This window comes from Festucalex cinctus, chromosome 4, assembly GCF_051991245.1.
Source record: "Festucalex cinctus isolate MCC-2025b chromosome 4, RoL_Fcin_1.0, whole genome shotgun sequence".
NCBI classification, from domain to species: Eukaryota; Metazoa; Chordata; class Actinopteri; order Syngnathiformes; family Syngnathidae; genus Festucalex; species Festucalex cinctus.
In genome coordinates, this window is record NC_135414.1 from 1917137 (window position 1) to 1941453 (window position 24317).

At 41.3% G+C, this 24317-nt stretch overlaps 1 protein-coding gene across 9 annotated transcripts in view; it reads left to right on the top strand.

Moving 5' to 3' along the window:
* The window catches only part of tmc3 (transmembrane channel like 3), a 587484-nt gene that overhangs the window by 225576 nt on the left and 337591 nt on the right, over positions 1–24317 (top strand). Inside the window, exons 1-2 of one of the 9 annotated variants that reach the window (XM_077518222.1) lie at positions 18006–18024; positions 18091–18148. The exons of 7 other annotated variants lie outside the window; for them this stretch is intronic. In XM_077518222.1, coding sequence (XP_077374348.1) covers positions 18140–18148 — 9 coding nt within the window. In that variant the 5' untranslated portion in view covers positions 18006–18024; positions 18091–18139. One more of the 9 variants, XM_077518221.1, reaches the window with a different exon arrangement.

Genomic DNA, 24317 nt, shown 5'->3' on the forward strand with positions numbered 1-24317 from the left:
ATGCCATTGGGCTAGATGTCCCAACTCCCTTTGAGTGTCGAACACCCATGACGCCCTGCGTAACCTCACCTGATTGTGAATTCAGACTTGCCGGTTCGTTATCCGCGCTTACTTTTATCAAGACAATTATCTTGCCCGCGGTAATAGCAGTTTTTAATTTTGTTTGGGGGTGAAAAGTTAACCTTAGCTGCTCCTCGCCGTCACAGTCAATTTCCTTAGTTAATTGCCCAAATTTACCCACCTCCCAATGCACTTTTCGGGGAACCACTGAGATACAGAGCTTTGGATCTTCTGAAATTTTGTTTTCTCCCACAAGAGGCAAATGGTTGGGGATTCCCAAGAAAGGTTTTAGAGGGACAACTGCTTGATCTTGAAAATTTCTGCAGAGATAGTCCAACAGTGGAGCTAGCTTGGTTGCTGTCCAAATTTCCCTAAGTTGCAAATCCCAGTCAATACCAGGAAAATCTTTCTTAATACAATCAAGATTACAGAAATCTGTTATTTTCCACAGTTTATGATTTATCAATAGCTCACTTTGCCACTGTTCTTTTCCGTTTTTGTCACGAAAGGTACGCTCAAGCCAGAAATGGGTTCTTATTCCCTGCACTTCGGGCTCGTCAATATCAGGAATGTTTAATTTCGGCACACTTTCCTGTACGATTATATTCTCCATCCACTATTAGTTCATATCACTCACCTTACTTTTATTTATCCTACTTCCCTATTTCCTTTTTTTATTTATTAGTCTAATTGTTTTATTATTATTGCTATCGTTATTATTATTATTATTATTATTATTATTATTATTATTATTATTATTATTATTATTATTATTGCCGACAACAAAAAGGCACTTTATTTATTTATTTATTTATTTTTTAAACTCACTCTCCTTCCTTTCTATCCCTCCCACTGCAGGCTTAACAATTTTATTTCTTATTTTTCCGTACAGTTTACAATGCAATCCACAGAATAATTCACAATGCGATTCACAAATCTTTCCAACACTATTTTCCACTATCTCACAATCCTTCCCTAATTACCTATTTAACATCAGCTTCTCAGAAAACCTTCCTTTGTCTTTCGCCTGGCTAGCACACAGGCGTCAACCACTGACCTTCTCACTCTTCTGCACACTTTCATCCAATTTTGCTCAAACGCCACTAGACAATACTACGCAACCTTCTTCCAATTAACAACTTTTTCTTGATTATCCCTTCCGGACTCTTAAACAACAACTTTCAGTTATGCTTTTTCCTGCTAGCACTCCACTTTTATCCACAAGCCCGCCGCCTGCCACACAGTTTGCCTGTCACAGACCAAAAGATATTACAACAACAGTTCTTCTTGAACTAAGCTTATAGACAGAAACACAGTGATCTTAATGACCCAAAGCCTTCCTGGCTGGGGACACTGCAATCACTTGGCTCAATACAATTTCTTTAGCCTACTCCGAGGCTCTTGGACACACACACGAACAAAAAATAAGGTCTTCCTTGACCTAGAAACCCACCCGGATTTCATACACTTAGCACAATGCTTCTCGGCCTGCCCTGAGGCCGAAAAATAGGGTCACCTTAACCCAAGCAGGTGCTCAGTTACCAGTCAAATTCACATCACAATGAGTCCATCTCGGACTTACAACAACGTCCACCTGGACGAGACCCGTCTTGGGTTTTAAAACAATAATACTGTGGCTCACCTAGAGCAGAAGCCTAACCTTTAGGCTTTTACAACAAAAAATGATCCTTCCTGGATCTCCCCTTCCTGGGGCACACACAGCTGCAGCTCACCTAGAGCAGAAGCCTAACCTTTAGGCTTTTACAACAAAAAATGATCCTTCCTGGATCTCCCCTTCCTGGGGCACACACAGCTGCAGCTCACCTTGAGCAAAGAACACTTTCTACTTAATACTTTGGCCGTTTTTCACACAACAAGACAAACATACAACATGCACGTGGTCAGGTTGACTTGGACTCCTACAATTTACAATTTACTTTTGACTAAATTCGAAATAGACCTGGGCATATGTCAGACAGCTAGGCACGCCGTGATCAGGCAGTTAGTTTCCAGACTTCAATAATTGAGCAGAATAAAAGGTCTGCTTACCTTAATTTTTGTAGGCCTTGTCTGGAAGTAACGCACCAATTTGGCGTGACACGCTGTCCGTTTTTCCCCAGAACTTTGTCCAAATCCGGTTGTCACGGCACCAAAATGTCGGCTCTCTGTCAGGCTGGAGCCGGAAGGCTGGCCGCAGCGTCACCTGTTCCAACACCTGTTGGCAGGCTGATGCACCAGGTCCCCTTTTGCGTTGTGAGTTGGAAGAAAATGCGAGTCAGAACAAAGAATAGGCGGGAATCCAAAGTCAAGCTGAACAAAAAGCGGCTTTATTGGCAAAAGCACACTGAGACCATTCAATTTGCGCAAATGGAAAAAATCTGATAATTTCAGGAAATGCAACAGTTTATAAAGCTTCACCCATGGTACAACCTCTTTTCCTGATTGGCTATCAAACCTGCCTGCCCACTTCACGCTTAGATCTTATTGGCAAGGGAAGGCTCGGCCAAACCCACTTATTATGAGATGCAGTTTACTGAATGCTAATAGTATCTGCTTTTGACCACTAGGGGGTAGTGCGAGCTTAGTTTTGTGACTTCTACTGGTATCCAATTGTTATAAAGTGGCCCGCAGATTATACGTCCCCCCCCCATTCTTGAGACCAGGAGTAATAACAGGTTTTTACTGGTATCAAAAGAACTTATTTGTACATAAAAAATAAGGCGACCTATCATTTACATTGTATAATCTAATAATTTTGCTAAAACTAACCTTTTGCAGACACCAAAGTAATGAGACCCTTGTCCTGAGCATCAGGCTGTCAGCTGACAGTTTGTAAAATAATGAGATCCTTGTTCTGAGCTTCTTCTATGACTGTCAACTGACAGTCATAAAGTAATTAAGATTCTTGCTCTGACCTTTTTCCCGTCATGGTTGTAAACTTTTCAGGATATCACTTGTTCGTTAGCCCTTAAGCGTGAAGGAGCAGTTTTTCAACAGTTGACCACAGTGAACATGTGATTTCTGGTATTTTCAGCTGGCACCTTAGAGTTACAAAGTTAAGTAAAATAAATGATTAATTTGTAACAAATGCATGATTCCCTTTGTGACAAGTCAGGATACACACTGGCATTTAATTTCCTTAAGCTATTTAAACACAAGTAGCAATCATAAAGTTGTTTAGCATGAAAAGGATTTCACTTGAACATTTGGCCTAGAATAGGTTAATAGTTCAAGAGACAGCACCAAAAATCAGATCCCACACTTGCAAAATCAGTCAAAATCCAGTAAAACAGCCGGGAGCGAACGGGACTGCTTCTGTGAAAATGGCTGGGAGTGAATGAGTTAAAAATTAATGGGGAAAAAGTTCATATTTAACATTAAATTTATTTAATGATTTATGTTTTAACTTGGGGGGCATGGTGGTCGAGTGGTTAGCACGTCCGCCTCCCAGTTCTGAGGACTCCGGTTCGAGTCCAGGCTTACTCCGGTCTCCTCCCACATTCCAAAGACATGCAAGGCAGGTTAATTGGGTTCTCCGAATTGTCCCTAGGTGTGCGTGTGAGTGTGGATGGTTGTTCGTCTCTGTGTGCCCTGCGATTGGCTGGCAACCAGTCCAGGGTGCCCCCTACCTCCTGCCCAGAGCCAGCTTTCAGCATCCCACAATAATAAAGGTTAGAAACAACATATGTGGGATGCTTTCAGCATCCCACAATAAAGGTTAGAAACAACATATGTGGGATGCTTTTAGCATCCCACAATAATAAGTATAATAATAATAATAATAATAATAATAAAGGTTAGAAACAACATATGTTTCAGCATCCCACAATAATAAAGGTTCCCACAACAAGACTAAGTGCAATTTCTGGAGAAATTGCGTGGGAATTCTGAAAGCTGAATGCTAATAGCTGAATGCTAAGCTGAATGCTAATAGCTGAATGCTAATGAAGGGAACAAAGAAACTGTGAAAATTACAAAGTAATTACCTATTAATTACTAGTAATAATAGTAGTAGTCGTAGAAACAGTCGTAGTATTACTAGTAATAAGTAGTAACTTGTAGTTAAATAATTGTGACATTTTATGTAATTGTAGTGAACAACAACAAATATAAAACAAAACAAATTTTTTTAGTACAATAGTGTATGTGTTCATGCAATCTACTATAAAGTTGAGCCAAACTGAAACTAAACTAATAGATCGATATTTTAGTGCCAGTATCGATCCGGTATCGATACTGTCTATATCAATAATATCGATATTTGGATCGATCCGCCCACCACTATTATGCAGTGGGCTGTATCTGCAGATAGGTGTCAGTAATGATCAGTAATCTGATGCTGAATGCAAGCCGAATAGGGACACGTGCATTTACCATTTAATATCCTGATTAATTTCAGTTCGCTCATTTAAAACTTTTTCAGTCTTAAAATAGTCAAACAAAAACACTATTGTGAAGATATTTTGTGTCAAACTATTACAAAGCGCAACTATAAAGAATTGTACAATGACTACAATGTGAAATCAAAGTTGTGCTAAAATGTTTGCCACGGAGGGTTCAAACCATGATCTCCTGCGGGCCAACCAATTGCTTTAACCATTCAGCTATCACGGACATGTAGGTGGCTCTGACAATATATGGTGTTGTATTTAGTGATCAATTGTACATGCTAATTTTGAAAAAAAAAGTTTGTCAAATGACATTTAACGAAATAGATGTTAACTTGTGTCAACTTCCGCTTACCCGCAGGATTTAAATCGGGAAATATGTCCTGATCGACTCTCCAATTAAAGGGTTAGAAATTCCCCTTTTTCCTCACCAGCTCTAAGGCATCAGCGTGAGGAGACGGGAATTAGATAAGCCGATATATCAAAGTGGATTCACCTAGGTTTGTTCACTGTCTTCTTATCATGAGGCCAATCCGTTTTCATCCACCTATCAATCCTGAGTGAATAGCCACACACAGAGCCCAGGATTAATAATCTGAACACCTCACTTACATTGGCAGCTCCACTTCTCTGAGTTGTTTGCATTTGTTATTGACCTAGTAATTTAATAATCCTTGTTAGGATCATACATATTTGTTACATATCAAGCTGGAGTATTTGACTTTATTAATACAGATGGAGACACTCATTAGATGTTATTCGAGTGCACTTACCTTTTTCCAAACGTCCGTTGCTGTTGTCCTCCTCGAAGAGGGAAAAAGAAAGGGGAAAAGAGAAAAAAGAAAAGGAAAAAGAAAAAGAAAAATAATAATAATAAGGTCTTATAAAACGACCTTGGACTTATAAAATGTCCAAAAAATAAAAATAAAATCAAAGACAAATAATAAGGTCTTATAAAATGACCTTGGACTTATAAAATGTCCAAAAATAAAAATAAAATCAAAGACGAATAATAAGGTCTTATAAAACGACCTTGGACTTATAAAATGTCCAAAAATAAAAATAAAATCAAAGACAAATAATAAGGTCTTATAAAACGACCTTGGACTTATAAAATGTCCAAAAAAAAAAAAAAAAAATAAAAAAAAAAAAAAAAAAAAAAAATAATTAATTCACAACTGGTTTTTCAATTATTTTATTTGGTCTTATAAAATGACCTCGGACTTATAAAAATGTCCAAAAGGAATAAAATAAAAGTTAAAACAAACAAATAAACTAATTAAATCACAATTAGTTTTCAATTATTTTATTTGGTCTTATAAAATGACCTTGGACTTATAAAACGTCCAAAAAAAATAAAACCAAAACTAAATAAAATAAAGACCGACAAAACAATAAAATGATTGACTCAAAAATTGTCTTTTAACATTTTTATTGTCAATAATAAAATAACGAATATAAATCATAAAAATCACATTTAATGATAAAACCTTAAATCAATAAAATTAAAATTAAATAAAAAACAGGAGATCAAGAATAATATAACCTTTTACAAAAGCTTTCTAAGATTGATCATTTCTCGGAAAAGCTTAAGACCTGATTCACAATAAGATGTTTTTGGCTAAAAATAATTTAAAGATATGAGAGTGTATTAAATGGCCCCCACCCTAACTCGCGATTAGTCATTCATATCTTCCTATTATACATCATTATTGATAAAAGTTTTGTACTTTACCCAATCAGTGAAGAATATTCCATTCACGGCTAAAGAGTCCAAGTTCCTTCGTAAAAAATCTTAAATCCCAACAGCCGTAAATCCTATCTTCGTAAACACACTCCGTCCAGACCACATCGCAGGGAAAAAGGGCGTCGATCCCATCTGGTGACGACTTTTTATCACCTTGGGTCATATCACTGATTTCTTCCGGTGAGTGTCCTTCCGTATCTCCTCATATCAATGCGCACTTGTTGAGACTCATTCTCAGTAATTTTCCACAGATGAGTCGTGAAGATGAGTCATAAATTCTTTACAATTGAGTCATGTATACACAACGTTGAATGAAAGTATGTCAAAGGTCTTAGCTCTATTCGACAATGATAAACGTTAAAATAAATAACATCATAGATATATTAATTAAGCAAGCATGAATAACATGTATATACATGACATGTTAATCCCAAATTCTCTCAGGGAACTTAACAGGTTAATTCTAGTTCTTGTTTCACATCTTGTATATCATTGTTGAATCAAACAATACATACAGGTAATCTTTTCAATGCAGTTACAGAAATATTATCAGCGATAAAAGACAGTATCGCTTGTAAATAAAAGAAAAGAAAAGATAGCAAAACTTCATAGTTGGGCTCAATGTACTGTAAACATTGCTCCATAAATCAGGCTAACAATTGTCGAATATAGATTGTGTTGTGTGTATTATTACTTAATTCAGGATATCATTTATTTACACTCAATTTGTATCTGGCCCTTTATGGCCTTATAAGGAATGTATGTCCGGTCTTTGTTGAGTGGGTGGCTTAGTTGTACAGGTTTGGCGGCATCTGGTGGTTACTTTGAGGAACTGCACCCAGAGGCCAAAGAATGATTCTCAGTCCTACAGACACCAATTGGTCTCTAACTAAGAATTGAGTCTAGCCAATTAATTTGTTATCTCATTTTACATGATATGGCGTTTCATCTAACACTACTCAATCTACTCAATTCAACACTTGTCTACACTGAAATTGAATTTTGAATGTCGTGTTTTTTTCCCTTTTTATATTTATCATTTTAAACTTCCATACGCTATTTTTTTTTTCAAATTTGCTGTATAAGGTTTTAACATTGTCAATGTAACCTACTTTTCTTTTCTTTGCTCTGAATGTTAACTACTGTGTTGATACTGATGTGTTGTCTTTCCTTGTATAAAGCACATTAAGTTGCCTTGTGTAGGAAATGTGCTACACAAATAAACTTGCCTTGAATATAGAACGGATAATATAGAAACAAAATTTAATAATGACAAATGACATCAAAAGTAATGGATGTGAAATAATTATTAGTGACAATGATGAGTATTAAATATTGCATTCCTACTAAAGAGTTACCCGCACTGTATTCGAACCCAGGTTCTCCATGTGGCAAGTAATTAAGCTATCCACTGACCGAACTTGTCTGGCTCAAAACTCATGGCTTATAGTGTATCTATATTGAAAAGTGACATATGATGCTGAATAATGGTGTGACGAAAATCCACACAATCACATATTCGCCAAAGTTAAAAAAATTGAACTTTTTTCGCTTTTCGCCTCGCGGCAGCCAATCAGCTTCGGGTACGGGCTACGTCACACACAGCGTCCTCTCTATTGTCACCCCGAGCGAAACAACACGGCCAGCCGGGACAGAATGGTGAGCAAAGAAGTAGCATTCATGTGTTGGTAAGTCTGTTTACTTGCTAATGAACTATACAGAGGTAGCAACTGTGTTTAACATACATGCCAAAGCTATTTTTAGCGCAAATTCCGGCCGCCAGATTGCCACTAAAAAAGCGAAAGTGCTATCACGTTCCTCAAAAAAGGAGAAAATAGTGCCATGGCTGTTTAGTCCCAGGAAAGAAGTGGAAGTAGTTGGCGGTGCTCACTTTTGGTTGACTCACTAAAGTGCTCCACTTCCTTGTTCACCAAGGGACACGCCTCCTCTGCTCCAGGGCACGAAAGCGTGAATGAGTGGCAATTGTTCCAAAAAACTCTACGCGGTGAAACGTTCGCGAAGGAAGAGTTTCAGTTCGCCTTTTCGGATTTGGTGAGAATCCAGCATCATTCAAATACAGTAGGCCTATAAACTCTCAGCGTTGAAAACCTTATTATAGTAACAATAATAATAAAATCAAATTAAAATAATATTCAAAACTTTTGAGAAAAAAAAATAACTGCGATCCATCCATTTTTTTTCCGGCGGGTAAGTTTTCCTAAAAAATAATTAATAATAACAATAATAATAATAATCCATCCATCCATCCATTTTCTTGACCGCTTATTCCTCACAAGGGTCGCGGGGGGTGCTGGCGCCTATCTCAGCTGGCTCTGGGCAGTAGGCGAGGGACACCCTGGACTGGTTGCCAGTCAATCGCAGGGCACACAGAGACGAACAACCATCCTGACACGACGAGAGGAGGGAGGACTCAGACGCAGATATAAAGTTGGCCAACAAGGCTGCAGTTTTAATGACCGGAAACTCAAAACGCCTCTTAAAGAGGGAAAAAAGGCTGAACAAAAAAAGCTCCAAACTGGAGAGACAAAAAGGGCACTCAAAAACGGGGACAACAGAAAGCGCTCCACTAGGGAGGAAAACAAGGAGCAAACTAAGGGCGCAAGGCAAGGCATAAAACAAGGGCTGTGGTTCAAGGGCTGTGAGGACGCTTCCATGCACTGAGATGTGACACTTCGGCAACTGCAGGTGGTGGCTGATGGCTTTTATGACCGGGGTGATTGGTAACAGGTGGAGACAATCATGGGTGTGGACCGGTGACTACTGTGCAGGAGGAAGGGCAAGTGACCTGAGGTGAGAGGGTGGTTAATGACTTCAAAATAAAACGGAAACATGACTATGAAAATAAAAGCATGGCCCGCCATCAGCGTGGGGGCGTGACAGTACCCCCCCCTCAACGGCCGGCTCCTGATGGCCCAGGCAGGTCAGGATGTTCCTCATGAAACTCTTCAATGAGGGAGGGGTCCACGATGAACCGGGCGGGCACCCATTGCCTCTCCTCTGGCCCGTATCCCTCCCAATCTACCAGATACTGGCGTCCCCGGCCCCGCTTTCTGACGTCCAACAATTTCCTAACCTTATACACCGGGCCCCCCTCCACCATCTCCGGAGGGGGCGGCGCAGGCTCGGGCGGGACCAGGGAACTGTCATGGACCGGCTTGACTTGGCTCACGTGTAAGGTGGGGTGGGTGCGGAGGGATCGAGGCAGGCGAAGGCGCACGGGGGCAGGACCTATGGACTTGGCGATTGGAAACGGGCCCACGAATCTTGGGGCCAATTTTGGACATGGTACCTTGAGGTGAAGGTTCTTTGTGGACAGCCAGACTCTTTGCTCTGAGCTCGCAGGGTTTCCGGTACATAGAGCCGTCGTGGTGGACACTCCTTGGGAGGGCTCGTGTCTTTGAGGGCCTCCTTGACCTCCTCCTCGATCTGCCAGGACATTGCTCCTACCACGCAGTTCTTGGGCAGGATGGGTTCAGGTTCGGTCACAGTGGTATCAGGATCATGGATTCGTGAAAGTGCGTCAGCTTTGATATTCTTGCTTCCTGGTCTGTAAGTCAATGAGAAAGAAAAACAATGACGACCTGGCCTGTCGGGGGTTCAGTCTTTTGGCTTGACGAAGGTACTCCAAGTTGCGGTGGTCGGTCCATATGATAAAGGGGTGTTCGGCGCCCTCCAGCCAGTGCCTCCACTCTTCGAGAGCGACCTTGACCGCCAGAAGTTCTCGGTCTCCAACGCTGTAGTTGCGCTCGGCTTTGGACAGTTTCCGGGACAGAACTGCGCATGGGTGAACCTTGCCATCCTCCTGGCAGCGTTGGAACAGGACGGCTCCGACTCCAAGATTGGAGGCATCTACCTCGAAGGCGGCGTTGGTTTCAGGGGTCCAGCTGAAACGTTGCTGGGGAGAGGTCAAGGCATGGAGTGGAGCAGCGATGGTGCTGAAGTTGCGAATGAAGCGACGGTAGAAATTGGCGAAGCCCAGGAATTGTTGCACCTTTTTTCTTGACTCGGGCGTGGGCCAATCTCGAACCGCGCTGACCTTCTCCAACTCCATTTCGACTCTCCCGGGTGATACGACGAATCCCAGGAATGAGATAGTGTCCACATGAAAAATACTTTTCTCAGCCTTTACGTAGAGCTGGTGTTCGAGAAGACGTTTCAAGACCTTGGTCACATGTTGCTGATGGGTTTTCAAGTCTGGTGAGTAGATTAGGATGTCGTCAAGACATATACAAAATGGTCTATGAAGTCTTTGAGCACATCATTGATCATGGCCTGGAATACAGCCGGCGCGTTGGTGAGTCCAAATGGCATGACCAGGTCTTCCACTCGTCACCTTCCCGAATCCTGACAAGATGATAAGCATTACGGAGATCCAATTTGGTGAATACTTTGGCCTGTTGCAACTGGTCGAATACGGATGACATCAAGGGCAGAGGATATCGATTCTTGATTGTAATTTCATTCAGGGGGCTGTAGTCAATACAAGGCCGCAAGGAGCCATCCTTCTTACCCATGAAGAAAAACCCAGCTCCAGCTGGCGATGAGGATGGCCTTCAAAGACGTGTCAATGTACTCGTTGAGAGCCTTGCGTTCGGGGCCCGAGACAGAGTAAAATCTACCTTTGGGTATGGTAGATCCCGGGATCAGCTCAATTGAACAGTCATAGGGTCGATGCGGGGGGAGTGACATGGCCTTGGATTTACTGAACACCTCTCGGAGATGATGATAGCTTGTGGGAACGGTGTTCAGGTCCGGGTAGTCATGGTCCGTCGCGAGGGTCACCTGGCGGACGGCAGCTGAGGGTGCCTCTGCCGCTGGCTGCTCCAGCCCATGGTGTTCACAGTCCTTCCCCCATTCCAGGACTTGACCAGACCGCCAGTCAATGCGGGGGTTGTGCAAGCGCAACCAGGGATGTCCCAAGACCAGTGTGTGTGACGGGGATCGAAAAACATGGAAGCGTATAAATTCTCGGCGCTGTCCAATATGGACCTCGAGAGGCTCTGTGATATGCGTGATGATGAATAAGTCCTTTCCATTGAGCGCCCTGGCCCTCATATTGGTGGTTAGTGGCTCCGTGACCGCCTGCAACTTCTCCACTAGTCCCCAATCCATGAGGCTCTCATCTGCCCTGGAGTCGATGAGGGCTGGCAAGTCTGTGGTGGTGGCATGGCAAGAAATCCTGACGTGAATGAGTTTTCGATTCTTGACTTGCGTGGGAGAGTCGGAACTCACCGAACTCACCGGGGAGCCTCTCTTGGTGGGACAGGATACCACCAGATGGCCTTGTTCTCCACAGTAGTAACACCGCCCCTCCTGGCGACGTCGCTGACGTTCGTGCTGGGTCAGTCGGGCGCGGTCAAGCTGCATGGGTTCCTCGCCACTCTCGCTGGCCTTTTCCGCGGTGGACGACTGGGGAAGTGCACGTTGTGGAAACTCTCTTGCCGATGGGTGCCGGAGGAATCCAGAGCCGGGTCTCCGTTGGTGTCCGCTGGTCTGCATGAGATCTCGCCTTCGATGATCCGTGCGGATGGCCAGCGAAATCAATGAGTCCAGGTCGCCGGGTAAGTCCACGGGAAGCAAGAGTTCCTGCATTGAGGTGGTGAGTCCCTTTAAAAAGTGATCAAAGAGAGCGGTGTCGTTCCAGCCACTCTTGGCTGCTAGAGTTCGGAATCGGATGGCGTAATCATTGACCGATTCTCTGCCTTTTCTGAGATTGCTGAGTTCTCGCGACTTCTCTCGATCCATGTTGACTGGGTCGAAAACTTGGCGGAGAGCCCTGCTAAACCCGGCTGCGGTTGAGCAGGTCGGGGAGTGCCGTACCCATTCCGCGGTGGTCCAGTCTCTGGCTCGTCCCGTCAGATGGGAGATCATGAAGGCCACGCGGGAACGGTCTGGAGGAAAGGCCTGTGGTGAGAGTTCAAAATGAATGTCGCATTCCGTCAGGAATGCCTGGCAGTGTCCTGGTTCTCCCGAGTATCGCTCCGGGGAAGCCAGTCTCAGTCCTACTCCGGCCAAGGCTGGAGTTGGGATCGGTGGTTCAGCTGCTGCTTCCGGTCTCGTGATGGTTGGCGTGGAGTGTTGCAGGTGGCTCACCAGCTCCTGTACTTGTCCAGCAAGTTCTCCCATCCGGGTGACCATGGCTTGCTGGACCTCCTCCTGGTGCGACAGGCGGGCGGCCTGCCTTCGTAGTGCAGCCTCCAACTTATCTGCTGGGTCCATGCTGGCCGAAGTGTACTGACATGACGAGAGGAGGGAGGACTCAGACGCAGATATAAAGTTGGCCAACAAGGCTGCAGTTTTAATGACCGGAAACTCAAAACGCCTCTTAAAGAGGGAAAAAAGGCTGAACAAAAAAAGCTCCAAACTGGAGAGACAAAAAGGGCACTCAAAAACGGGGACAACAGAAAGCGCTCCACTAGGGAGGAAAACAAGGGGCAAACTAAGGGCGCAAGACAAGGCAAGGCAAGGCATAAAACAAGGGCTGTGGTTCAAGGGCTGTGAGGACGCTTCCATGCACTGAGATGTGACACTTCGGCAACTGCAGGTGGTGGCTGATGGCTTTTATGACCGGGGTGATTGGTAACAGGTGGAGACAATCATGGGTGTGGACCGGTGATTACTGTGCAGGAGGAAGGGCAAGTGACCTGAGGCGAGAGGGTGGTTAATGACTTCAAAATAAAACGGAAACATGACTATGAAAATAAAGGCATGGCTCGCCATCAGCGTGGCGGCGTGACACATCCACACTCACAAGCACACTTAGGGACAATTCGGAGCACCCAATTAACCTGCCATGCATGTCTTTGGAATGTGGGAGGAGACCGGAGTACCCGGAGAAGACTAATAATAATAATAATAATAATAGTAATAATAATAATAATAATACTACTACTACTAATAATAATAATAATAATAATAAAAACACAACATTAAACAACAACAACAATAAGACAGCTGTTAGATATGACACTGATGAAAATACGAGGCTGAAATCCATTTTGTCCAGCTGGTGGCCTGCATGGGTCTATTTGTCTGGCGGACACACGGCGCTGAATGCACGTCTAATTCGGGGCGGACAGTCTTAATATTAATTCTGAAGATACGAAGCAGGACACGTAAACTCATTTTGACCGAGACATAATCTGCGGCTGGGCAGGCGAGGCGGAGCAATGTGCTCCGTGTGCAGTACCACCCCCCCCACCCCCACACCCCCTCTCTGAGCACGGCAGCTGAGACACTGCCAAACCTCGGCGAAAAAGCAAAAGCTCGGAGAGATAAGGTGGGGCAAGACCATTGAGAGATTTGAAAACAAATAGAAGAATCTTAAAATGGATTCTACATTTTACGGGCAGCCAGTGAAGAGAGGCCAGGATAGGGGTTATGTGTTCCCTCTTCCGGGAACCAGTAAGGAGACGAACAGCAGCATTTTGGACAAGCTGGATACGCTGCAGGGAGGACTGGCTGATCCCAAAATAAAGTGCATTACAATAATCCAGCCGAGATGTAACAAAGGCATGGATTACCATTTCTCAGTGCTGCTGAGATAGGAGATTTTTTACCTTAGCCAGCTGTCTAAGATGAAAAAAGCTGGATTTGACAGCGGCAGTTTGCTGGTCCAGTTTAAAGTCACTGTCCATCTTGACACCCAGGTTTGAGGCTGTTGGCTTCAAATACTGTGCCAGAGGACCCAAGTCAGCAGGATGAGAAGAGCCGCTGGGACCAAAGACCATAACTTCTGTTTTCTTCTCATTGAAGTTCAAGAAATTTAAAGCCATCCAGGCTTTGAATTCTTCCAGACAGGACAAAAGAGGCCTAAATGAGAAAGCGTCCTTTTTACTAAGCGGGACTTAGATCTGACTGTCATCCGCATAGCAATGAAAAGAAATTCCATGTTTTCTAAGGATGGAGCCCAAGGGCAGTAGATGCAATGACAATAGAATGGGGCCTAATACAGATTTTTCTATTACAATAAAATAAGATTTACTCTGGTGGAATGAATTCTACATTTTCTGGAAAATATTAAACATGAAGTGCCTTCAGAAATAAATAAGGCCTCTTTTAACCACAATACTTTGTGTTTTCACATATTTCTGTGCTTTTAGCAGCAGTAGTCTTTCATCATCAAATTATTTTGGAAAATAATCGTTTTTGAACATATATTAATAATTCAATCAAAACTCAAATGCTAGCTTTTAATTCTGGGGAGAAAACAAGTGTCCGGGCGGCAGGCGTGTCTTTTACTTTCGTTCCGCACGTTGGGGTAGTGTTTCTGTCAAATTATTATGGAAAATAATCATTTTTCAACATTTATGAATTGTAATCTAATCATCATGTGTTAAACCTCGATGAATCTAATAATCGATGTATTAGACACTGGTGTCTGTTTTCCACGGCAGGAAAGAGGGAGAAGGTGAAGTGGAAATAGGGGCATGCAGAGACTGGCCGTTTACCGCTCTAGACTTCCCATTCCTCGCAAGCGTTAAGCTATGACCATATTTTTATGGCTACGGCCGGGCACTAATTAGCTATTTCCACTTGCACATGTGAAGCACTGATGGGGTCGCGAGACCGGCTTCGGCGCAAGTACCGTAAACGTGAAAGTCATGTAAACATGAAACATGTAAGCATGAGAGGAGTGTGTGGGGCAGTGGAGCCATCAAGGCATTTGGCTGCCGAGCATGCGAGGAACCTGCCGGGTAGAAAACCGATTGATCAGGCAGCGAACCGATTGGATGTCGATAGTGCGGGCACATTGGTTTTTGACGTCATGGACAGTCAAATCCGTTCTGTTTCAAGCTGATCAGACTGAGATGCATCCTGTTCAAATCGGATATGAAACTACCTTCCGCATGTGGTTTCAATCAGGTCCTGCAAAAATCGGGTTTCATGTGCTTTGTGACTGTTCAGACTACAAAAGAGCAATCCACTTTCAATCTAAATGGGCTAAAAAATCGTTTTTGGGCTGCCAGTCTGAACGCTACGGAACCCCTAAGGTGACATGGTAGAAAAAAACAACAACTTTGTGTTCCCTCGCAAAACATCTTGGCGTTCCCTCGCAAAGATTGCATTCCCTCGCAAACAACTTTGCGTTCTTTCACAAATATTGCGAGGTAACGCAAAGATTGCATTCCCTCGAAAAGATTGCGTTCCCTCGCAAACAACTTTGCGTTCTCTCACAAACATTGCGAGGGAAGGCAAAGATTGCATTCCCTCGCAAAGATTAAGTTCCCTCGCAAAACAACTTTACGTTCCCTCGCAAAGATTACGTTCCCTCGCAAAAAACTTTGCGTTCCCTCGCAAAGATTGCGTTCCCTCGCAAGTGACGTCATCTAACAACTTTGCGTCCCCTGAACCCAAAGTTGTTTTGAGAGGGAACGCAATCTTTGTGAGTGAACGCAAAGTTGTTATGCGCGGGAACGCAATCTTTGCGAAGGAACGCAAAGGTTTTTTTTTGTACCATGCACCTTCGGGGCTCCGTAGAACGCAGCCAAAGCTACTTCATCAGCAGCTTTGTCCTTTTTCATGTTGGAAGTTGGGTCATGGAGGAGAAAATCAGCGTCTACAGTGGGGAATTAAGTGACTCAATCCTAACTAGACCCACACACCCCTCCCGTCTCCCGCCTCCCACACGCACCACCCCCACCCCATCGCTCACCAACATTAATAGCAAAACCTTCACGCCACAATTTGACAAAATAATATACAAAATATCTTCAGTTTGTTGGAGCATGCTAAAATTTGTAGGTCTGACCAAATACATCAGTGGTGTCCAAACTGAAATTTCAAATACCAAATTTTCAAAAATTTGGAAATTTTCCAAATTTCATAGTCCAAATTTGTGTTCCGCCGTCCATTTTTTAGTGGCCCCCGACATATGATAAAAATGGCTCAGTTTGACTCAGTTCAAATAAAATAAAAACAAAAATGTTTGGAGATGGTCAAAGTTAGAAAGGAGGGTGTCGAAAAAGACAGGTGCTATTAAAGGTTATTTTAAACGAAATAACCAAAACTAAAATTCAAAAAAACAATTTTGTGAACGAAATAAAATAAAAACGAAAATACTTTTTAAAAAACAAAAACTAACTGAAATTACATTTTATGTTTGCAAAACTAACTAAAACTAGAATTATAGCAAAAATGTCCTTTCGTTTTTCGTTTTTGGTGTGATCTTTATTAGATTTATTTTGATATTAACTGGAAAAATGATGTTTGAAAGTATGTCACACAGAAGTGACATCATCTAGCAGCAGCCAATAGAAAAACACCTTGAGATGACGTTGCTCCCATGGTGTTTTTTAAATATTGAGCAGAAGTAATACACATTTAAAAAAAACAAAAACAAAAAAACTAATACTAATACTGAAACTAACTAAAACTAAACTAAAACGAAGCATTTATTAAAGAACTAAAACTAATAAAAACTAACAGAACCACCCTGAAAACTAATAAAAACTAATTAGAATGAAAAATTCCAAAATTATAATAACCCGACAGCCATATTACAAATAAAATGGTTTATATACTGTAGTATTTTTCTAAATATGCAAAAGCACAAATAAATTATTTGTACAATTTTTAGGACTAAACACAATTTCTCTTCATAACATTATGTAGCCCTTGCGTCCTTCTGAGTTTCTGTATGTGGCCTTCAAATGAAAAAGTTTGGACGGCCCTGAAATACATGTAATTTTTCTGTTAAAAAAAAACAAAAAAGTGATATCTTTGTGAAATTAGATCTTCATTTGTTCGGCCTCTTGATGTTCTCACACAGATAGATCAGATAGATAGTAAATATATGCAGTATTTGAATCAATTTTTTAATTAATCTTATTTTATAATTCACAATATCAATTTAGTGTTGGTAGATTCAAATTTAGCCTATTGAATTGGAACAGTCTTTTCGAGATAGCATACAAGAACAAAGGGCATGTAAAATTTATGATCACCGACTTAGAGACACGAGCAATTTCTCCACATGAGTAATCCTTTCTGTGACTCCTCCGTGCCACTGTTTTGCTGCTCCATTGGTTGGGACGAAATGTCCTCTGTGTCCACACACTTGTCTGAGCTCTGCATTAACTTTTAACACCCAGCATCAAACATCATGAAATTCTTTGTCAGTTTATTAGTCATTCTCCCTCTTTTTCTTTTGGAAATAATGTCACCAAGGTGTGAATTCCAAGATACAGCATGTCAAATGGTGGCAAATGCCTATGATTGTGACAAAGTGCTGGTATGAAATTATGGTTATTGGAATATTGTAGGCTGTTCTTTGTTGCTGGGGGGAAAACACTGACAGAGAGTGGCAGACAGGTGTTGAATTGGTTCCTTCCGTTTCAATTGAATGCAGATTTTTTCCGACCTATACTGTCATTGCTTTCCTCATCGTTCTCCTGTAATGTGATTAACCTTTGTTGTTACGATTCCCCGTTGAAGTAACAGGAACGCACTGAAATCAATTCTACTATATTTTAAATTACAGCTGACAACCAAATATAGTGTATACGTTTGGTCTGAACCATCACACATTTCCCTGGGGTACGTGCCCCAGTATTGAGCTGCAGTGCCCCAGTAAAAATTTCACACAAAAAAATAATAATAATCACTTCAGAGTTTTAAGTCTACATAGCATAGACTACAGCGCACATACTATTTAGTAACTATTTATAATTCATTGCTACTGTATGTATTCACTCCACAGAAACAATGCACATGGCTAATTAATATGGTAATTTATTCACGTGAATCACATGAGAGAAAGAGAGTAGGGAGGGAGGGGCAGGCCATGGCAATCACTGCATGAGTTAGGTAAAAGCCGACAACAACTTGTTAAATATATTTTGATTTTGATTTGACTCGAACTGAAACTCCTAGATGGATATCAGAACGTTTTTCTGCCGCAGCAGGGGAAAAGCAGCAAGAAATGAGAGAGGTAAGTGAAGTCCTGGCTTGCTAGGCAACATGAGTCTGTCTTAAGTTAATGCTAAGTTAGCTAACGTTGTTCCTTGTATCAAAACAACCATATTCATTTCCAGTGAGTTTCATCAGCATGAAACATAATGTTGCTTATGGTCTGCTGGTTCTGCTCTGGACCTCTGCATCAATGATGATTTTGCGGCTTGGCGTGAACGCAAGCTTGACTACTTCCTTTTGACATTTTGACTTGCATTATCAATGTTTTTATTGAAATTACATATTTTGTACCACCTTTATCATAACGCCACACCAAAAGTATATTAAAAATGCTCATTTAGGACGCGAAGAAACCGCAAGTTAATTATGCCGTCATTGTATGATACAGTACAAGTCTCCGGTGTTCGTGGCTAGTAGCTAGCTGTTAGCGTTAGCATCGGGTGCCTCAGCCTGGCTGGCATAGTGACAGCTGTTCCTTTGCTCGCTTGCGTTTCATATTGTTTTCAATATTGTGGACCTAGGCTACTTTAATGGTCACCTGAAATAAATATCTACGATGTTGTTAAAAAGACTCAAAAGGACTTGAAACTCAAAGTGTTGGACTTGTGACTCGCTTGAGACTTGTCAGTCTTGACTCGGGACTTGAGGGCAAAGACTTGAGATACTGGTGACTTGCAAAACAATTACTTAATCCCACCTCCTCCTTCTACTATGGAAATAAAAGAACCCAGATATGTAGGGGTGCTTTATTTTATTTTTATTTTTTACTTTTGTAAATGTTCAGTTTGCAGATGTTAACTGAAATAAATATTTCTCTCTCGTGCATTTTTTTGGTGTGCCCCAGTACAGTATTAAGTCTAGTAACGCCCCTGGTCTGAACTAAGTTCAATGAGACCTGGGTGGCGAGGTGGCACCGTCGCTTGCCCTTGACCGGTGGTGTGGGGTTTGCTTCCCTCCCGGGGACCATGTTGATAGTCCACCTGGATTTATCCATTTACATCTTGCCAGTCCCAAGCCTGGATAAAGGATGATTGTGAATTATAAAGTAGTATAAGTCCACAATATTAAAAACAAAGTAAAGAAAGCCAGAAACAGCTGTCAAACTACTGTTGCCAGCCAGGCATTTGTTGCTAACGCTAACAGCTAGCTGCTAGCCAGGAGCGCCACAGACTTGTACCATATCATCAGAGGTGGGTAGAGTAGCCAAAAATTGTACTCAAGTAAGAGTAGCGTTACTTCAAAATATTACTCAAGTAAAAGTATAAAGTAGTCATTAAAAAATTTATTCAAGTAGAAGTAAAAAAGTATTTGCTAAAAATACTCAAATACTGAGTAACTGCTTGAACAATGTCTGATTTATTTTTATAAACAATGTAATCAGACAGACAAAAACATTCATTTTGTTGGGGTGAACCCTCTGTTGACACAAAAAATATCAGGCTATGGGTTTACAGGCGAGTAATTGAAATCACACATTCAGTTCAATTTGCAAAGTTAAATTAAGTTAGCTATATTAGAGTAGGATTTCTGATGATTAATGTATTAAATCTGAGTGTACACTGAAATTTGTGGTCACTACATTTCCGTTAATACCCATCCAGCAGAACAATTAGAAACTTGTACTTTTTAGCCTAAATCTTTTATGTTTACATATGCTATCATTGCGACATTGAATAAGACGTTGATATGTTTTCTTACCAGGTTCTGGCATTACATGGAGTCAAGTGTTTATCTGTTCCCAAAACTTCTTTACAGTTAATAATTTGTGACACTTAGTGGCTACCGCCAATTGATGGCTCCATATAATATGTATCATGATGTTTCATTTATGGCAACAGTAAACAAAGTGTTTGCAAAAAGAGTCCTTTTCAAAACTCAAGACAAATACCTGCCTAAATACAGCAAAAAGGGAATTTGGGTCAAACTTACCGAGACATGTTAACTCAGGTTCGATGTGGAATTCTTATATGCCAAAATGTCCGTTGGTTTCGGCAGACACATAGGACACCGTATGTGTAAGGTAAACATGCTAATTTATGAGGCCATGGGTGTTCGGTTTTGTCCTCTCCCGCTGACATGTTCCAAACGCCGCCTGTGGTCATGTGACTGCTTTGTTACATCTGATTGGTAGAATGTTAAGGGAAGGAGTCGTCATGTGATTATTGTTGCTACGTCTGATTGGTGAAACACAGTCATGTGGTAGAACCGCTGTTCGCTCTCTTGTAAAGATAATGAAAAAAGGAGAAAAAGTAACGACTTTGGTGTGGCCAAATATAGCGGAGTAAGAGTAGCGATCCTCCTTCACACATCTACTCAAGTAAAAGTAAAAAGTATTCTGTGGTAAAACTACTTTTAGAAGTAGGGGTGTGAATTGCCTAGTACCTGACGATTCGATTCCTATCACAATTCATAGGTCACGATTCGATTCGATACCGATTAATCCCGATACGACTTTATAGGTTGATTGTTGCAATTTGTTTTTTTGTTTTTTTTACTCAAATTTAGAAAATACTCATCCGCAAACTTGTACACTGTAAGATTTGTTTGAAAATGTATTATTTATCTGAAACTCCAGCCTTATAACTGTGAGCCACTGTATTTAACAGACAGTTTCATGTTTGAACAGCATTGAAATAAGATATTAAGGCTTAATGTTCCATTAATATAACATTTTTCCATGCTTAAGGTGTGAACTCTAATCATAAGTAAGACGTTTTGTTGAATATTTTTCCATCAAAAATGGATGTTTAAAAATTGATTCGGCCACGTATTGAATCGATTCGAGAATTGCGTGCTCTAATATCACGATATATTGCCGAATCGATTTTTTTTTTTAACACCCCTACTTAGAAGTACTTTTTTTTTTTTTTTTTAAAGTTACTCAAGTACATGTAACGGAGTAAATGTAGCTCGTTACTACCCACCTCTGCATATCATACAATGACGGTGCATGTCCCTGTTACTGCTTCCAGACATGCTCACAGGCCTGAGCACTCTATCCCAACAGACCCTTCTTGTTTAGCATAAGAATGTGGACATAGGAAGCACATAAGTCAGCTCAACCAAAAATGCTAATTAGCTCTCTAGCGCCATCTGGTGTTTTATGGCTTTTATGATGCTAAAGTATTTTTTTTTCTTCTCTATGTTTAGTTGATGTTCCAGTGAAGGGATTCATTGGGTAATCGCAGGAGATGCACTATAACACGCCAGGTGTACAGTTCATCAAAAAACATGAAAAATTAGAGCTGCGAGCAGCTATAAAGGGCCCTCGCAGCCCGTGCCACGTTGGGGCACTTGCACGTTGGGGTACTGGCACTTTGGGGTGCTGTCACATTGGAAGAATTTCTTTGAAAATGGCATGATAAACCTTTACATGTGGAATATTTTTTTGCCAGGTGTGATGAGTGTGTCAAGATCAATGGGTTTTGGTGAATGTTAAGATCTGCAAAAATCAGCATCCTTATTTATTTTTCGGGAATGAGTTGCCCTGATTGGTATTTTTTGTAAAAGTATATATATACATCATCGCTCGTTGTACTCATTACACAATATTGCTTATATTGTCCAGAGAGGCTATCAAAAATAAATAAAACAATATAAAAAAGTACGTATGTTTGGATCGGTCTGATGCCAGTGAACATTTTGAGTGGTGGAAAGTACAAGAATATTCATAAATTACTTAGTTATCACACTTAGAATGTGTTTACAATTTTTGTAAAAATACCGTAAGTGGGGTATTTTTTTTTTTATGCCTCAAGGGCTAGGTGGCGCTACATATATAACTGAATGTTGTCATAGAGATACCTTCAGGCCTTGACGATAAACATACATGTCAAGTTTGGGATTTTTTGAAGCATGTACCGGGGAGTTATTGAGTATATCCTTCATTCACGATATTGCTATTGTTGTCTTTTGAGGCTATCAAAAATAAATAAAACAAAAATAATCAGTACGTATGGTTGGATAGGTCTGATGCCAGTGAACATTTTGAGTGGTGGAAAGTAAAAGAATATTCATAAATGACTTAGTTATCACATTTAGAATGACGTTACAATTTTTGTAAAAATACCGTAAGTGTTTTTTGTTTTTTTTCTGCCTCAAGGACTAGGTGGCGCTGTATTTATAACTGAATTTTGTCATAGAGATACCTTCAGGCCTTGACTATAAATATCCATGTAAAGTTTGGGATTTTTTGGAGCATATACCGTGGAGTTATTAAGCATATCCTTCATTCACAATATTGCTTTTAATGTTCATAGATGCTATCAAAAATAAATCAAACTAAATTTAAAAAAATACGTATGTTTGGGTAGGTCTGATGCCAGTGAACATTTGGAGTGGTGGAAAGTAAAAGAATATTCATAAATGACTTTGTTATCACATTTAGAATGAGTTTACATTTTTTGTAAAAATACCATAAGTGGGGTATTTTTTTCTGCCTAAAGGGCAAGGTGCCGCTTCATATATAACTGAATGTTGTCATAGAGCTACCTTCAGGCCTTGACTATAAACATATATGTCAAGTTTGGGATTTTTTGGAGCATGTACCGGGCAGTTATTAAGCATATCCTTTTTCATTACGAAACACAAAATTTAATGCCCCGCCCTCATCATATAGTATTTAGAAAAGTCAAGATTTTTCCCACTGTCGTTGGCTCAGGTCTTGACATGGTCCAAGTCAAGTCTGAAGTCAGTCGGATGAAACGTGTACGAGAAGTGGGCAAAAGTATGCCCCCTGTAAATGTGCTAAAATCGTAAAAAACGGGACATTCAAAAATTCGTAGCTCACTTCCTGTTCATTTTAGCATATAGGTCCAGGAGACTTTTTTGTAGGTCTTGGGCTCCCTCATACACCTAAAAATTTCTAAAGATCTTGCTTAAACGTACAACCGGGGCTGCTTCGTTAAAAATTTCTAGGGGGCGCTATTGAGTCATTTTTGTAAAAATAGCACAATACATGATAAATTATTGCTCATTTTGCCAGGCCAGATGTATGTGCCAAGTTTCATGTGTTTCTGTGCTAGTTTAGGCCCTTAAAATTGGCGTTGTTTTCTTGGTAAACAGCGCTGAGCCACGCCCTCAGCGATTTGCGAAAACTCACAAACTTCGTGTTGTGACATCATTAGGCCCGAAACCTTCATCTGAGCAAATATGAGGTAGGTCCAGTTAACGTGGTTGGAGAAAAACGTTGAAGAAAAATCGTAAGAAAAAAAATCAGTAAGATGAAATATAAGTTCGTAGATGTGTTAAGGGCTGGACTCTGATCAAATGTGTGAAATTTTGAGAAGATAGGATCATCTGGGTCAAGTTAAAGCAGCTTTTATTCTCACGAAAAATCATCAGATTTGCGGCATCGTAACGGCCACACCCTTTTACAAAAAGTTACAATATTCGGTGTGGGGCATGATCAACATCTTAAGGCTTTTCTGACCAATTTTCAACTGGATCCCTTCAACGAGCTTGGCACAGTAGCTAAAAACGTAAAGTATAACATTTATTGTCACCACTAGGTGGCGCTATATGTCCATCCATTTTCTTGACCGCTTATTCCTCACAAGGGTCGCGGGGGCTGCTGGCGCCTATCTCAGCTGGCTCTGGGCAGTAGGCGGGGGACACCCTGGACTGGTTGCCAACCAATCGCAGGGTACACAGAGACGAACAACCATCCACACTCACACGCACACCTAGGGACAATTCGGAGCGCCCAATTAACCTGCCATGCATGTCTTTGGAATGTGGGAGGAGACCGGAGTACCCGGAGAAGACCCACGCGGGCACGGGGAGAACATGCAAACTCCACCCAGGAAGGTCCGAGCCTGGACTCGAACCGGAGACCTCAGAACTGGGAAGCGGACGTGCTAACCACTCGACTACTGTGCCGCTATATGTATAACTGAATTTCATTGTATAGATGTTTTCAGGCCCTGACTATTAAGTTGCATGAGAAGTTTGAGATTTTTTGGAGCTTGTCCATGGGAGTTATTAAGCATTTTGTATTTCTGGACAAATGAAATTTTAAAGGCAATATTTGATTCCCCGCCCCCGTCATATAGTATTCCGAAAAGTCAAGATATTTTGCCCAGTTGTTATCTCAGGTCTTGAGATGGTACATGCCAAGTTTGAAGTCAATCGGATTAAAACTGTTTGCAAAGGGGGGAAAAGGATGACCACAGTAGATGTGCAAAACT